Here is a 15,222-nt window from a genome sequence, read left to right on the forward strand (position 1 = left end):
CGGAAAAAGTCTTCGATCATTCGACGAAATAGATCCTGTTGTATGAGCCTTATCTACGGGCCAGTACTGAGGCCGCCAAATGAATCCACTGCAGCTAGATCAGAGGACGAAGAATACCTCGTTCCGATCGAGATCGATCGTCGATACAACGGGCGCCCTGCTCCTCGAATACCCATCTACAGTCCAACTATTTCGTCCGAGGCAAGCCGCACCAACTGAAGAAGAAAACCAACGTCCCTACACTGTGCACGGATCGCAACTTTCCAGTAAAGATGTCGTTGCTGTTTCGATGGAAATGGCCGTGATAGAACTAGAGTATTTTTCCGGACCGTATCCCAGTGTTCCCAGGATCACACGAACAAGCAGTAGAGCAGCAGAGACGCCCCCAGCTGCTACCAGGATCGCTTCTGCTTTCCCGAAACTATTCAACCGTGAACTTTTCTACCATTGATTTGAACCACGCTCTGACAAAACCAGCTTTTGAAGCGGTAAGCATCCAGCTCCTTCTTTCAGTATTCCTCATCCATCTGAGTACTACGGTACACCTGACGACCCCACGAAGGAATGCAGTCCTCCTGGCACGATTCCGGAGAGCATCCATCCTACCGGCGATTTGTCTATAATCCAGAATCCGCATGACATAAGTGATGTCAATCGCCTGCGCTGCTGCTGCTGCTGCTGCTGCTGCTGCTGGGGTGGAACGCAATTGACATGACAAGCGCCGACGCAGACGCGACGGACGGCAGAGAACGTCTGATGCACCACTCGTTTCGGTGCCCCGGTGGACTGCTCATCGGTGCAACGCTCTTCAAGTTCGTGTTCGTGCGTATCACGAGCACTGGTACACACTCGGGAGGACTGCGTTTTGTGGAGAGGGCTATCGAAGAGTGTGCGCTCTCGGACACGGGCAATAAGAGCGCTCGGTTGCTGTTCTTCTATTCTGTTGTTGTTGTTGTTGTTGCTATTGTTGTTGCACCTTGCTTCTGGTGACACACACCGAGTTTTCGCAAAAGGCAACGTAATGCCAGGCAGCACACAGCGTGGTGGTTGGCGGGAACAACGACCAGCGCTTTCTCGAGGTACGCCGGTGAACCAGCGACGCTGGTCAGCGTGGCTTCCGCGACTCTCCTCATTGGTCGATGAGCAGCCCGTCCAGGACGTGCTGGATGAGGTCCAGCAGCTGCTACTCGAACGCAGCACCTGGGTCACCTATGAGGACGGGGCGCGAGGCGGTGCATCCGGGCGCGGTGCAAACAAGCCGCCGGCGCCTTTTTCGTCTGCTGGCTGGGAACGGCTCCAGACACTCCTCGAAGTTGAAAAGGCCCTGGTTTCGGCACTGGGCCATCACTGCGAAGACGTGCGAGATCGCGCCGTCGTCTTGCTCAGTGTGCTGTACGATGGGCACCCGCTGCAACTCGCCGGTGATGCGCTTCCTGTAGCCGTGACTTGTGTCGGAGAACCGGTCACAGTTTGCATTCCATTTGCGAGCGAAGCAGATCGCGAGGCCTTCCAACCACAACGTGCCGTGTTGCGTCTGTTTCGGCCCTGGCCAAACAAAAACAAGAATGGATATACTCGTGAAGTGCTGAGCAAACAGGCAACGAATAGTCTGCAGCTCGGAGGTAGTCGACCTCCGCGTTCGCCCAGCTCAGATGGCCCGCAACAACGAAAACCGTCGTTGGCTACAGAGACAGGCCCGAATGCGACAAGCACGTCGCCTTCACGAGAGCAGACCGCTCAAGACTGGACAAACGCGGAAGAGGAAGCGGAACAGGAGCTTCCCGTAGGCACACACGCACTCTGGGCCGCTTGTCATGGACACTGGCAAAGCTACCCCATCAGCGTGCAGGGCGAGAGCATCCTCGTTCATCTGGGCAGTTTCGAGCAGCCGGGCTTTTACGACTGGTACATCGCTCGAGCTTCGGATGGTGTCGCCTCTCCGCTGGTAATCGCTCATCCGGTTGTCTATGCCGATGTACCGGGTATGGACTTTAGACGCCTGCGCGGCCGCTTCATCGTCCAGCCGAGGGGAGCGCGAGCCCATCGCCTCTATGAGATACCTGTTGACCAGGTTGGCGCTCGCTGGGATGCCACCACAGGGGCGCTACTCTCCAGGGGCTCCTTCGATGCGGTGCAGGAGCTTCTGCCCCGTCTGGCAGCGAGCGGTATCACCGGGATATACGTGAGCGGCTGCCTGGAACGTCGCCTCGATGAGCACGAGCCGACACCGCACACCGTTGTCGATCGAGCGATGCCTGCCACGATCCTCGGCGGGGTGCACAAGTTCCGTCGAATGTGTGCAGAGGCCCGTCGACATCAACTGGCAACCATCGTGGACTGCTTGGATCGAGTGTCGCTGGCTCGAGCACACCGCCGCTACCGACGCATCGGCTATGTGCGTATTGTGGATGCGAAACGTCAGGTGCCTGCACTACCTCATCCTGGAACAGACTGTCACGAGGTCCAATGGGAGGATACCGCTCTCCTGAACTACCGTCGCCTTGAGAGCTGGTATTCGCTCATTGAGGATATTTCGCAGATGGCGACTGAGCACGGTGCTGGCGGCGTTCGCCTCGACAATGCGCAGTGCGTTCCCTGTGTACTCGCTCCGGACGTTACCGAACTCGCACGTATCGACAACGACGGGATTGCGCACTATGACGACGAAGAGAAGGCATTTGGCGACGTGGTGCTGGCGAACGTCGAGGGTGGCTACTGGCGCACAGACGCCGCCATCGACGGCTATCCGAATCCTCTGCTGCTGAAACTCACCCGCGAAATGTGGCACTGGAACCCCTCGTTCCTGGTTCTTGGTGAATCTCACTTTCATCGCGAGCGCAACCTCATTGTGAGCGGCCTGATTCCCCATACGCTGCGGGTGGCAACCATACTGGCCGGTATTTCGGGCAAGTCTCTCCGCCGCGATGGTTCCGTGCGCGCTCTCGGGGAGAACAAGCATCCCACTGTGGACTTTATCGCGCGTCTCTATCGCAATGATGCACATGCGATTCCCTCGGGGGCAATCATGGTCGGGGGCACCTGCTCCGACACCTCGCCCTACCCGAGTGTGCTCTATGGACGCCGAGCCTGGACCGCAGTCGATATGCTTTGTTTCCTGCCCGATATCCCGCTCTTACTTCTGGGCGAGGAGGATGGACGCGCCTACCGCATCAACATGGCATCCGTCTCCCGAGAAGTAGATCCCGACACCAATCTGGAGCTGGAGGTGCCCAAGTCTCCGCGCCTGGGAGGTCACGGCCTGCCGCGCGGCTCCAGCGTCGCCTCGGGCATGAGCATGCTGCACCTGCAACAAACCAGTATGGGTGACGTACGGCGCCTGAAGCGCTCCGGCTCCCGCGAGACCGGTCTAGCGCGTCTGTCGAGTACCAACCTGCTGGGACGCAACACAACGAACCGTCGCGCGGACTCGGGAAGCATGTCGGGTGCGGCTGCTGCCATGGTGCGTTCGCGCTCCACCGAGGATATGCTGAAACTTTCGATTCGCTCGGTGTCAGCGGAGGATATTCGCCAACTCGATCTGGCCGAAGAGGATATTCGACGCGAGATTGGTCCACAAGAGGGCTACGACATTCGCCAGATTCGCGGTCACTATGAGCATCGTCTACGTCTGCGGGCATCCTACGAGGCACTTCGCGAAGGACACATGGTAGCACTCGTGGTGCGCGAGCAGGCCAAGTACCAGGTACTGGCCTTTGCTCGCTTCACGAGACAGCAAATCGTGCTACTCTTTATCAATGTTCGCGGTGGACACGACGGGGCACCGTTTGCCGTTCCCGTTGACACCATCGTAGATCTGCGACCGCTAGCAGAGGCACTTGTTGCGGCCGCTTTTCGAAATGGATGCACGTATTTCGGTCCTTGGGATCGCATCATTGAACTGCGGGATTGTTTCACGGGGGCTCGAGAGCCGTCACGCTATGCGTTCGAAGAGTTTCTCTTTCGCCGCTTGCAGATCACGTTGAAGCCGCTAGAAACGCGGATCCTGGAACTGTGTCCTAGCTCGGAAGCGGCCGAGTCCAGCACCGATCTGCATCAGCAAACCGTCCAGCGTCTCGACGAAGACGATGAAATGTTGTTGGACGCCCGTGCCAACTGGCTCGCTGGCTACCTCGCTCGACACTGTTACGACTTGAAGGCTTTTGCCCGAGCGCTCGGCTTTCTCCAAGGCCTGCTTGCGCCCGGTAAGCAGCAACTGACCGAGGCTCGAGCTCGCCATCTGATGTGTGTCTGCCTGCAGCGAACAGCGCTGCTCGCCGGTGAGCAAGAGTATCCGCCACACGGTTTCCGTGCTGTCTCCGGCGAGCGTCTGCTTGCTTATCTTATGGTGCTGTCGAGTTGTGGAATTGATGCACTTCGCACCGTTGCACGACGCATCCTCTCCGGGAATCGAATGGGTCCGATCGTGCTCTTCAGTCCGGAGCTCGGTCGTTTCTCGAGCATCGGAGGTCTCGGTACCATGGTCGATGAACTCTCCAAAGGTCTCGCTGATCTCGGCCTCGACGTGTACGTCATCTCGCCAGCCTATACCTTCAATCGTCGTGGAGAGACGCGCTATCTCGAACGGGACGGTATTCGCTGGACCCGCAATATCGATGTGCGTATCGGGAACGTTGGTGTCGCCACGCTGGGCATCTTCGAAGGCATTGAAAACAGTGTTCGTCTGATTTTCTTTGAAAATCACTCGTACTTCCCGCGAGTCTACCAGGATCTGGGCTCTCAGGCGCGCATGATGGAGATGCTGGTCCTTGCGAATCGGGGAGTGCTTGAAATATGCTGCCACAAGCAGTTGCGACCCAGCCTCTTGGTGACCAACGATTGGATGGGGGGTCTGGTTCCCGCCTACGGGCGACTGGGCTATTTTGGTGGCTATTTCGACGACACCTGTTTCTTCCATATTGTGCACAACCTTGGCGATGCAGCCTACGAGGGTCGTCTCTACCCGAGTCCAGCTGAGGCCGGATTCGAGGCCATTCATCAGCTACCTCGCGACATTGTCATTGATCCTACCTGGAATCGCGTCGTTGTGAACCCCAGTCGTGCCGCCTTCAAGTGTGCGCACAGCTGGGGCACCGTCTCGCCGAGCTACCTGGAGGAGTTGCTCACGAATCACCCACTGCGTCCCGTGATGCGTCTCTGTCGAGCGCCATTCGGGACGTCCAACGGTATTCGTGTGCAGGATCGTTTGGCGTTACTGCGTCGGGTAGCGTCGAGCCACGAGGAGGCCAAGAGCGTTCTCCAGAGCAAATACTTTGGAGTGACGGATCCGGGGATTCCGGTGTTTGCATTTGTCGGGCGTCTGACGAGTCAGAAAGGGGTGCACCTGATTCTCTCGGCAACAGATGCACTGATGAATCTGGCTGGCCCCAGCAAGTGCCAGATCCTCATAGGCGGCATGGCGAACCGGGCGGATCCGTACGGTGCGGACTGTGCTCGACGCTGCAACGAGCTCAAGCAACGCTACCGGGGGTATTTTTCTGCTGACCCGGATAACTTTTTCCATGATGGACCGTTGGTCAACTTGGGCGCCGACTTTTGCCTCATGCCCTCGTTGTTCGAGCCCGGCGGCATTGTACAGCAGGAGTTCTTCGTGGTAGGCACCCCGGTGATCGCGTACCGCACCGGTGGCCTGAAAGACACGGTGATCGAATGGGATCCGGTGGAGCTCACCGGATCCGGGTTCGTATTCCACGAGTATACGATGGATGATTTTCTGGCTGCTTGCAAACGAGCGCTCCGCGTCTACGCCAAGCCGGACGAGTACCAGCTTCTGCGGGAGTCGACCCGCGAGTTTGTCATTGATGTTGCCCAGGTTGCCGAGGCGTGGTCGCGGGAATTCCATCGGGTCAAGAACATCATCCCGTGTCGGGATGATGTGTTGGCTCTGGATCTGGAAGCGGTGGCGAGCGAGCTCTCCAGTGCCGTCAAGGATGGTGTTTGTGTACCAGCGGTGCCCGTGGATATCGATTGGCCCGATGCATCCGCTTCCAGTGTCTCTGTGAAGGGTTCCTTTGATGGCTGGAGTCGTGAATGGCCCCTGCGTCGTGACTCAGGCAAAGCAAACGCATGGGAGCGCACGTTCTGGCTACCACCGGGTACCTACGAGATCAAGTACCGCGTGGACGGCGAGTGGCTTGTTCACCCGCACAAACCAGTAACGAATACGAGCGGGCTCTTGAATAACCTGCTGGAGGTGCCTCGACAGACCCCATAAGGTGTCACGCTTAACGCTAGCGGAAACGCGGCAAGTTGGAGGTTTCGTTCGGGAGGCTTTTTGCCTGCGGGATACGTGCATTGCGCATGCTAGAAACAGGGTCTTGAGGGCGCGAGAGCGCGCTGCACTGTAGACGCGTTTGCGCTCCCAGGTCGTGGCTTCGAAGGCGTGCATGGCCCCCTGCGGGCGACTTTACGCATGGACCAGTGCTGGTGACGGTGGTGATGGTTGCGTGCAGGCAGCCGCTCTGGAGAGTGTCCCCAATGCGTAGCTAGGGCAGCGGTTTTCGTCGATATCTTGAACTGCATCCCGCTGGTGTCGCTGCTGCTGGTAATGCGCTCGGGGACGACACGCGAGGTCATGTCGCGTGCCTCCTCGGCAGCGGTTGGTGCAGTCTCTACGCGCGCTGTTCCCGCTCCCGAATGACCTCGTCTAACGACAATGGCTCTGGTGCCTGAGCCCTGCCTCGACGCCGCAGCATCAATGACGCAACGCAGCGGGGCGTTGTTGGTATTGCGCTGCACGCGGTTGCAGCTTGACGGCAGCGATCGCTTTTCGACTCAGCGTATCATGTTGTAAACGCATGCAGGAGTGGAGGTAGAGCGCAAGCGACAAACGCAGCGCATCGAGAGATGTATGGCATCGGTACTTGGCAGGTCGGGTACACCATAGAACGAGCAGCGTGGAACGGGGCTGTTGAACTCGGGCGTGTCCAGGAAATTTTGGATGTCTTTTACACTGTCGTGAACAGCATCCGAGGTGTGCTGGTGCTCTCCGACTGCTTCGTTTTCCTTTTTGTTACGAACGGCTTCGTATTCGCCCATCTGTTCATTCCCCTGCGAACTCCGTTACCAAAAGTCGAAGGGTAATGATGGACGCGCAAGTGCCGAAGTCGCTGCTTCCGCGTCATGTTCATGATGATGCATTTTAGGCATAGGCGGTCGTTGCGATGGACAACGTTGTTTGTGTACAGCCTGGGTTCGCGGTTCAAAGCGTTGATCCTTGGCTTGCGTCACATGTGCCGATAAGTGCTCATCGAATCTCATTCGTACGCTGTCAAGTGACCTACGAACGCCTGGTTCATCGCTCAGTACGTCCTGTTGACGCATCCAGAAGGCTGCCGTCGATGCACGTCTCCGATTCCGCGTCTAGTGCGGCATCCCAGGATCACAGGCCTGCTCTAGGAGATGCTGTCTGCTGTACGCGCAAGTATACGCTTCCCATTCGATAGAGGATTTGTGGAATGCGAACTTGTCCACCACCGCGAAACATGTACTGGGAGTAGAATCCAGTCTGCAGATCAGGTCGTGAAATATCGGTCGTTTTCCGCTCCCTCGTTACCAAACGTAGATGCACGCGCAGCGGGCATTCACGACTTTGATGACTCAAGTCCGATTCCAGGACTTTTTTTGCTTGCAAACGGAAGAGAAGGGACCCTCTGGGCTCGTATCCCATGAGACGGTTCTTGCTTCCGTGGAATGCCGTTTTGTCAATGTCAACAAAGAGGGGCGATTCCGTCTTTCGTACGCAATCGATGATTCACCATGACATGTCCGGGAAACGCTTGCGATGGACCTGTGCAATAGGCGACAAGTGATGATGTCGATTATTTTTTCGCGTCTGTCCTTGAAGCTACGTACCCATCCGTCAGCGCTTATTACTCCGCTTCGATCCTTGATACAGAAACTCGATGAAAAAAATCGATACGCAAAGAAAAACAGTGATCCATTCAGTGTCCCATATTTTATTCGACCGCACCTGAACGTACCGATTCACATCGATGAAGACGCTAGTACTAGCTGCCGTAGCAGCCTCCCATCGCTCGAAGAGCACCGACGCTGCGCAACTGGAACTCGACCCAGCGACCTGTTGCGTTCGGTACACGAGTTCGACGCGCCACCAGACACGGCAAGCGTCATCTATCACAGGACGGCGTTCGCACGTTGTCGCATATGCAACGCTGCCCCGATAACCGTCTCAGGTGGCGTTTGCGAGACTTGCCGCTCCCGCGACCCGTTCGTAGAGCCGTCCGAGACGCAGAACACCGACGTCATCACCGAAACGGCCAATGAGCTGCATGCCGGTTGGCAGACGAGCGCTGGGATTCGCTGGTAGCGTCAACGCTGGCAGACCAGCGAGGCTGGCGGGTACCGTCAGGACGTCTTCAGCGTAGAGGTCGATGCCGGCTTTCGCGCCCAGCGCAAACGCCCCGGTAGGCGATACCGGGCTCAGCAAAAAGTCGCAGTGCTGAAAAGCGCGCCAAAAGTCATCGGTAACAAGCCGTCGAACCTGCATGGCTCGTCGATAATAGGCATCCACATAGCCGGCGGAGAGCGCAAAGGTGCCCAGCATGATGCGTCGCTTCACTTCGGGGCCAAAGCCCCGAGTCCGTACACGACGTGTCATCTCTGCCGCTGTACGAGCGCCATCTTGCCGGACGCCGTATCGAACACCATCGTAGCGAGCGAGGTTTGCACTGGCCTCGCTTGAAGCCAGGATGTAGTATGCCGCACATGCTGCCTGGAAGCTGGGCATCGACACCGGCACCACGGAAGCACCAAGCGACGAAAATGTTGCGATGGCCTCCTGGAGAGCCAGGCGCGCCTCCGATGCTAGTTGCGGCATCTCGAGCGCTTCCGTCCAGACGCCAAGGCGAATGTTTGCAAGCGGCTTGCGCTCTTCGACGAGTGCCTCTTCGATATCCGGGAGCGCGTCCAGGGATATTCCGGTATCCGCGAGTGTAGTGAGGTCATGCGGATCGGGGCCAGCGATCACCGCCAGGCAGCGCGTGATGTCCTCCACCGAGCGTCCTATAGGTCCCACCGTGTCCAGCGACGACGCGTAGGCAATGAGTCCATAGCGGGAGACCCGGCCGTAGCTCGGCTTAAGGCCGACCACACCGCAGAATGCTGCTGGCTGGCGAATAGAGCCGCCAGTATCCGAACCGAGTGACAGCAGCGCCGAGCTCGCTGCCACAGAAGCTGCACTGCCACCAGACGAGCCACCTGGGACCCGGGTGAGGTCTCGAGGATTGCGCACCACCCCAAACGCACAGTTTTCCGAGCTACTCCCCATGCCGAACTCGTCTAATGCCGTCTTCCCAAGAATAATCGCACCTTGTTCTCGTAAGCGTCGGACGCACGTCGCGTCTTCCGCAGGTTGGTAGTTCTCCAGCAGAAGCGATCCAGCGGTCGTCGGTAGCGCCCTGGTCAACAGGTTATCCTTGATGGAGATAGGAACACCAGCGACGAGTCCGAGTGCTTCGCCGCGTTCACGCTTTTGATCAATCAGGGCAGCCTGCTCTCGTGCGAACTGTTCATCTACATTGATGTAAGCGTGGATATGAGGTTCGGTCTCTTGCAGTCGTTGGAGATAGCGCTCGACTACTTGCATTGCCGTCCAGGTGCCGGTCTGGACCTTTTCAACGATCTCGCTGGCGCTCGCCTGCAGGATAGGATCCGGGCCCAGTGCCGGTACACTTGCTGCTCGCGTCGCCCGCAACTTTGAGGACGAAGACTCACCAAGGCAGACGATCCTTGATGCAAAGTGGGCCGCTGCAGGTTTCGGACCTATCCACCACCGGTTTCGACTCACGGGTAGCTGCCGCGTCCTCGTACGCTGACGATACTGCGCAGTACCGCAAGAATCAGTCCAGCTTGAAAACTTCGGAGCGAAATCGCTTGGTGCAAGTTGCTTCTCGACTCGATGCACCCGCCGCCGCTGCCACTGCCTCACACCGATGCAGAGAGCGGAAACTTTTCGCATCCCCGTGAGTGCCTCGGTCACTCGTGGGTAGCGGCAGCTCCAGCACTGTGCTTGCGGTCGCTGCAACAGAACTGAGTGCACCTCCGAGGCGACATAGCCCTGGACTGGACTAGTCCTGCTGAAGAAAAGTCGACTGTTGACAGTCGTTGGCCGTGAAGTGAGACACGACATTCCCGAAACTCGTTACAGGCTCTGCGACAAAACACTGCAGCGACACCAAAGTGCAAAAGAGCGCGGTTCCGACCGCGGGCTTCGGCGACCGTTGACCAGCCAGCTACCAGCAACAAGCACCTGTGCTAGCACAGCTGTAACCCTCAACCAGGTCGTCGACGCACCTATACGATAAGGGGCTTTGTTCTGCGCACGAAGCCAGAATCCACGGCTCGCTCTCGTCGACGTCGTTCGTTCGACGCAGATGAGATCGAAGCGAAGTTGTCGGTAAAGTCATTGCTGCAGGGCTTGCTTGCCTTCGATCATGCCGATCCGTCGAGAAACGGTACAGAGAGCCATAATGGATATCAGGGGATGTGTGATTCCACGACAGCGCTCCACAGATATCTTCCTGTCATGCGATATCCCTGGATTCGGGTAGATCATCGGGGGCTCTTATGCTTCTTGGATTCGCTGGAAATTCGAGTCGTGCGAATCTGTGATCGTCTGTGAACGACACGCGAACATCACGCCAGGTGTCTATGGACGACGCACCGGCATTTCTGGAATGCTGAAAGACGGTGCATCCGTGGCAAGCTCCAGGCGTGAATCCAAGCGCTAGCTCCGGGTCACCGATGCTTTTTCTTGTCATCGCGGGTGGTCAGCGTTTCAGCGCAATGCGTAGTGCACTGAGTATTGGATGAATTCCTCGACGGTATGCTCGACAAGAAGCCGATGGTCGCTGTGGAAGCACGACATATTTCCGGGTGTTGATCGAGGCATTCAGGTACAGGTGCCGAAACGATAACAGGCTTGCGATGCCACCAGCATCGCAAGCCTATCACCGCCAATTGGTTACTCGATTTGACTGTCGCTCAGCTTACCGTATACCACGTGGTGCATCCAGCACTGTTTCACTGTATGCTTCTCTAACGCTTTCAGTGGGTGCCAGCACTCCTAATTCGTGAATGTTGTCGAGCAGTCATCAACGGGTATCGTGCAGTGTCGATGCCTATGCTCGGTGAACACGCGCGCTGCGAAGAAGCTGTGGTGCCGTCCCTGCGCGCTACCGAACGCCCAGTGCCATTGGCTGGCAACAAACCTCGTGACTTGTCTGTGCTTTGCTTTTTCAACGCGTTGCATATGACGGTGATTGCGCGCGTCTTGCCTTCGTACTACCGAAACCAGTGGAGATCCGAGCTCTGTCTCGTGTGCGCTTGATATTGATCGTTCGCAGCAGCCGTTTGGGTGCGTATTTGCGTTACGAATGAGTCGTCCAATGCATCCTCCTCTGTACGAGACGGTGCTCAGCGCGCTCGATTAGGGTCATGTTGCGGTCTGTGCAGTCGTTCGAATGTCTCCTGATGTCTGCAATGCTCCACTCGCGATGAAACCGAGCTCCGAAAAACTCAGCAGCCCTTTCTGATTTTCGTTTGAGGTCTTTGGCTCCAGCTCTGACGCCAATCATCCGGGGATGCACGGTCATCACAACGCCCTTGAATTCATCTTCCATGAACGTCTGAACATGGGTGCCGTTGCTCGACTCAAATCTAGGCTTCACAAAGTGTGTGCAGATGGGTATGCCGCCGACCTCCATTGATGCTGCGAATGGCTTTCCATTCCCTCGCTGGAAACGACGAACATGAACCAAGCACCTCCAATGCCCGTGGCAAACCTATTCAAATGCTTCATACTTGCTCGTTGACGTCAGCCGTAGCTCGCGGAGAAGCGCCACACCGAACAGATGCGTTTGTCGTGACATGCGCGGCATGTATTCGATACATGGGCAGTGCAGGGAATACCCGCTGGAGGAGGCTAGGGCGCTCGTTTACAGCGAGGAAATTCGCCATATGCATCGGACGGCTCTGTTCCGGGAAACGTAGTAGTTGCGCATGATGCGAGGAAGGCAGGCTTCCTGTCCCAAGCATCCCGGCTAGATGACCGCTGTCGGGCCGATGCTGAGAGCAGCACGTTGCCCTTGAAGGATGGCAGGGAGCTCTGGCTCGCGTTGCGACATATCCGCAGAACTCGCAACCAACTCGAGCTCTTCTGCCTCCATCCGGCTCATCAGTTGCTTCCACTAGCACCAGGAGGATCCGTTCCATCCGTCATTATCGATCTGGGCCAGTAAGGTGACTATACAACGCCCACAAGCTGTGCTTCTTGAAGTGCTCGACACGAACCCGCATGTGAATTTGGCTGTTGCGATTAGTTCGACGCTTTCTGAGACCAGCGCTGTAGATGCTCTGGTCGCCCCAGTCCAGCTGCGACGTGTCCAGGTACTCTCCGAAGCGCGTTGTGAACTCACTGATCCTACAACCAGACCCTATGTCATATTCTCTATCCGGTGTATCGGAGTTGTTGTCGCACGAAGGTTTGATCCATCAATTCCTGATGAATGTTGATAGCTGGCAGCCCTGCGTCCCGGACTCGTATGAACAGCTGCTCGTCGAGGTACGGCAAGTCGGGTAATACTAGGTGAGCATTCCCAAAGCCAGAAGATAAGCGAAGTTGAATGGCGTCACGGATAGTTTTTGGATATGAAGCATATGCGCATCTGTCGAATGAATGCTTGTACATAAAAATTCCATTGGACATTGCAGAAGACGTCATGGACGGGATGGGTCCAAATCCCGGGGCCTCACACGAAAAGCAGCACAACGCCGATACCCGCTACGTGCTCTTTGGCAGCATATTTGTGACGAGGAGCGACATTGTCTCGGAGGCAGACCAGGGAATGCAGGAAGCCGAAGCCGCTAGTTGCGTTGACGATGCATGAGGTGTTTCATGATCCTTTCCGTATGGAGCATTGTTACCGACTGCATGATTGCGTCTCCACTAGGGGTGAAGTTGTTGTGAGGATCGCTTCTCGCTTCGCTACGAGCAGTAGGCTGCCGCTCTGTAAGCACCCATGGACAGGTCGATCACTCCTCCCGAGTAGCGGTTCATAGCGCGAGACGAGCACCTGTTCCTCATGGGATGCGCAATCCTCTTTCAGGGCGAACCCGATAAAGTCTTGTCTAAAAAAGAATGGGACGGTCTCCCGTAGACAGGCGCGATTTTTTCGTTGCCCATCCGTGCCGCTTCATCCCCGTTCATATGCACCGTGCGAAAAACGTCACATACTGTGGTATCTCATGGAGTATCGCCCAGAGAGCATTCGGATTGCAACGGAATAACAAGAAAACAGCCTAGTAGATGGTGTCGGATTGGTTCTTTTCGGGTGCACGACGCTCGGAATGAAGGATACGAGAACGATCGGTCATCCAAGTGCTGAATTTTGAACGAGCGACCTGGACAAGCGAGGTGTTCTCTTCGCAGGCGAGCGGCGACAGCATTACGTATTTGCACAGCGCCTTCGTCAATGAAGAGAGGACATACCTTCTGCCAGATACCTGAGAAAAAAATCAAACATAAGCAAAAGAGCTTCCCATTAAAGATAGGCGGGAATGCGCTTCGATCTCTGCGGTTCGACCGGTCGATGCTTCATCTTCAAAATTACGAGATAAAAGAGCACAGCTAAGGTAGGCATAGGCCTGCAGCACCTAAGGGAGCGAAATGTTTCGCCTCTATAGAGTCTATATAGATATCTACCGACGCACAGGCGCATCCTAGTCGTTTTTGACCGGCACCTGTTATCGGTGTCAGTTGCTCTCCCAGCACACTTCGAGACCGAGAGGCTGCCGCATAGAGTTGTATCGCGTCAGCCCCTCGGGTCTCGTCTTCAACAACGCACATCGTCTGATCTGGATAGCAGCACTGAAGTCTCGGCTCACGGAAACCATGCGTTTAGTTGCCTCTGTTTGAACTCACAAGTGCCAGGCGTCCTCGAACGAGCGCCCTCTGTGTCACCACAGTCTCGTAATCATCCCGTCAGGCAAACACGTTTTCTCGTCTATCTCCAATCGACATCTTCTTCTTCTTCGTTGCTTGCTCTTCTGCGCCTGATTGTCGCCGAGAAGGAGATCTTCCACGTTCTTTCCTGGCAGCCGGCGAAACGGGGCCTCCAGGATCCGCCACGCTCACTTCCATCACTTTATTTTGTTTTGAATATGAACCCGATGTCGAACGCGTCTGCCTTGAACCGCGAAGCATGACTTGAATACACGAGTGTGAAGGCTGAAGCACAGCCGACTTGCCGGACGATACGTTGCAATGACTTTAACGCAAATACAGCTCGGACGTCAGAGGAACCCGCTCATCATCATCGTGATCGCGTTTCTCCTCAACGGCGAGATACGCATCGCATCCCATGCCTGCCAGATTTGGAGGTGCGCGTATCGACCCCGCTATATAGAAAAAAGAACACAAACGAACATCTAACTAGCAACGAGATAACGATTTCTTTCCACCGCTACGATCAAAGTCAAACAGAGGAAACGTTTTCCGTATTGTCGAAAGTTTACCTTCCAGACGAAAGGTCCCGCAAGCCGGACGAGTCGATCGGGCTCTCGCGCCATATTCCTCCGTAGGGGCGGGTGCTGTAATGAGACCTGAGCAACTCGTCGGCAACGCAGTTTATTCTGGGACTCGGAGCGGGTAGCCTGCGTCTGCGCGTCGCCCTGGTCGCAGTGGACTCCTAGCAGCTCGCTTCCCGCTGTCGCAGGCAGTGGATCTGTCAGCACATCTTCCATGCTTCCAGAATGCTGATGAATCTCGATTCCGTATTCACTGAATCATGCCGCAAGCGGACGCCCTCAGTAGTATCCCAAAGCGGCGCTGTCTCTGTGCTCCATCCGCACCATCTGTAGCGGTGCTATTGCGGGTGCTTACCGCGGGTACTAGATGCTCGACAGAACGTACGAAACTACAAGTACGTACAGCAGAATGCATACGTAATGGGACTTGAAGAAAGGATCCAGCATCATGGACGTTTTGTCGATTACCAATACCCATCCCACAGTCGGGGATCCGCGGTCCATCGAGACGTACTGCCGAATCGCACCAATCAGCGCAATGATCTCCTTGACGCCCGGTATTCGAGCTCCTTCTCTACGATCAGGAAACGTACGCTTGCAGCGCTGCGTTGCGGTAGGCAGTAGAAGCACGGAGCTCGTTACAAGTGGCTTTGTCTG

General features: G+C 56.3%; 2 protein-coding genes and 1 non-coding gene across 3 annotated transcripts; 1 reads left to right on the forward strand and 2 right to left on the reverse strand.

Moving 5' to 3' along the window:
* Positions 1 to 1,021: 1,021 nt before the first annotated feature.
* Positions 1,022 to 6,232, forward strand: CYME_CMM317C (probable starch/glycogen synthase; the record flags this gene model as incomplete). The annotated part of the gene is made up of 1 exon (XM_005537117.1): positions 1,022 to 6,232. One exon carries the CDS (start codon positions 1,022 to 1,024, stop codon positions 6,230 to 6,232), a length of 5,211 nt encoding a protein of 1,736 aa, XP_005537174.1.
* A 1,977-nt stretch (positions 6,233 to 8,209) lies between these two features.
* Positions 8,210 to 10,168, reverse strand: CYME_CMM318C (glutamyl-tRNA amidotransferase subunit A; the record flags this gene model as incomplete). Its single annotated transcript, XM_005537118.1, has 1 exon — positions 8,210 to 10,168. The coding sequence occupies one exon, from the start codon at positions 10,166 to 10,168 to the stop codon at positions 8,210 to 8,212; it is 1,959 nt and encodes a 652-aa protein (XP_005537175.1).
* A 1,797-nt stretch (positions 10,169 to 11,965) lies between these two features.
* Positions 11,966 to 14,321, reverse strand: CYME_CMM319T. Its single transcript, XR_002461459.1, has one exon. It is a non-coding gene; the product is annotated as a hypothetical transcript (transcript).
* Positions 14,322 to 15,222: the final 901 nt, after the last annotated feature.

Source organism: Cyanidioschyzon merolae, chromosome 13 (genome assembly GCF_000091205.1).
Source record: "Cyanidioschyzon merolae strain 10D DNA, chromosome 13, complete genome".
NCBI lineage: Eukaryota > Rhodophyta > Bangiophyceae > Cyanidiales > Cyanidiaceae > Cyanidioschyzon > Cyanidioschyzon merolae.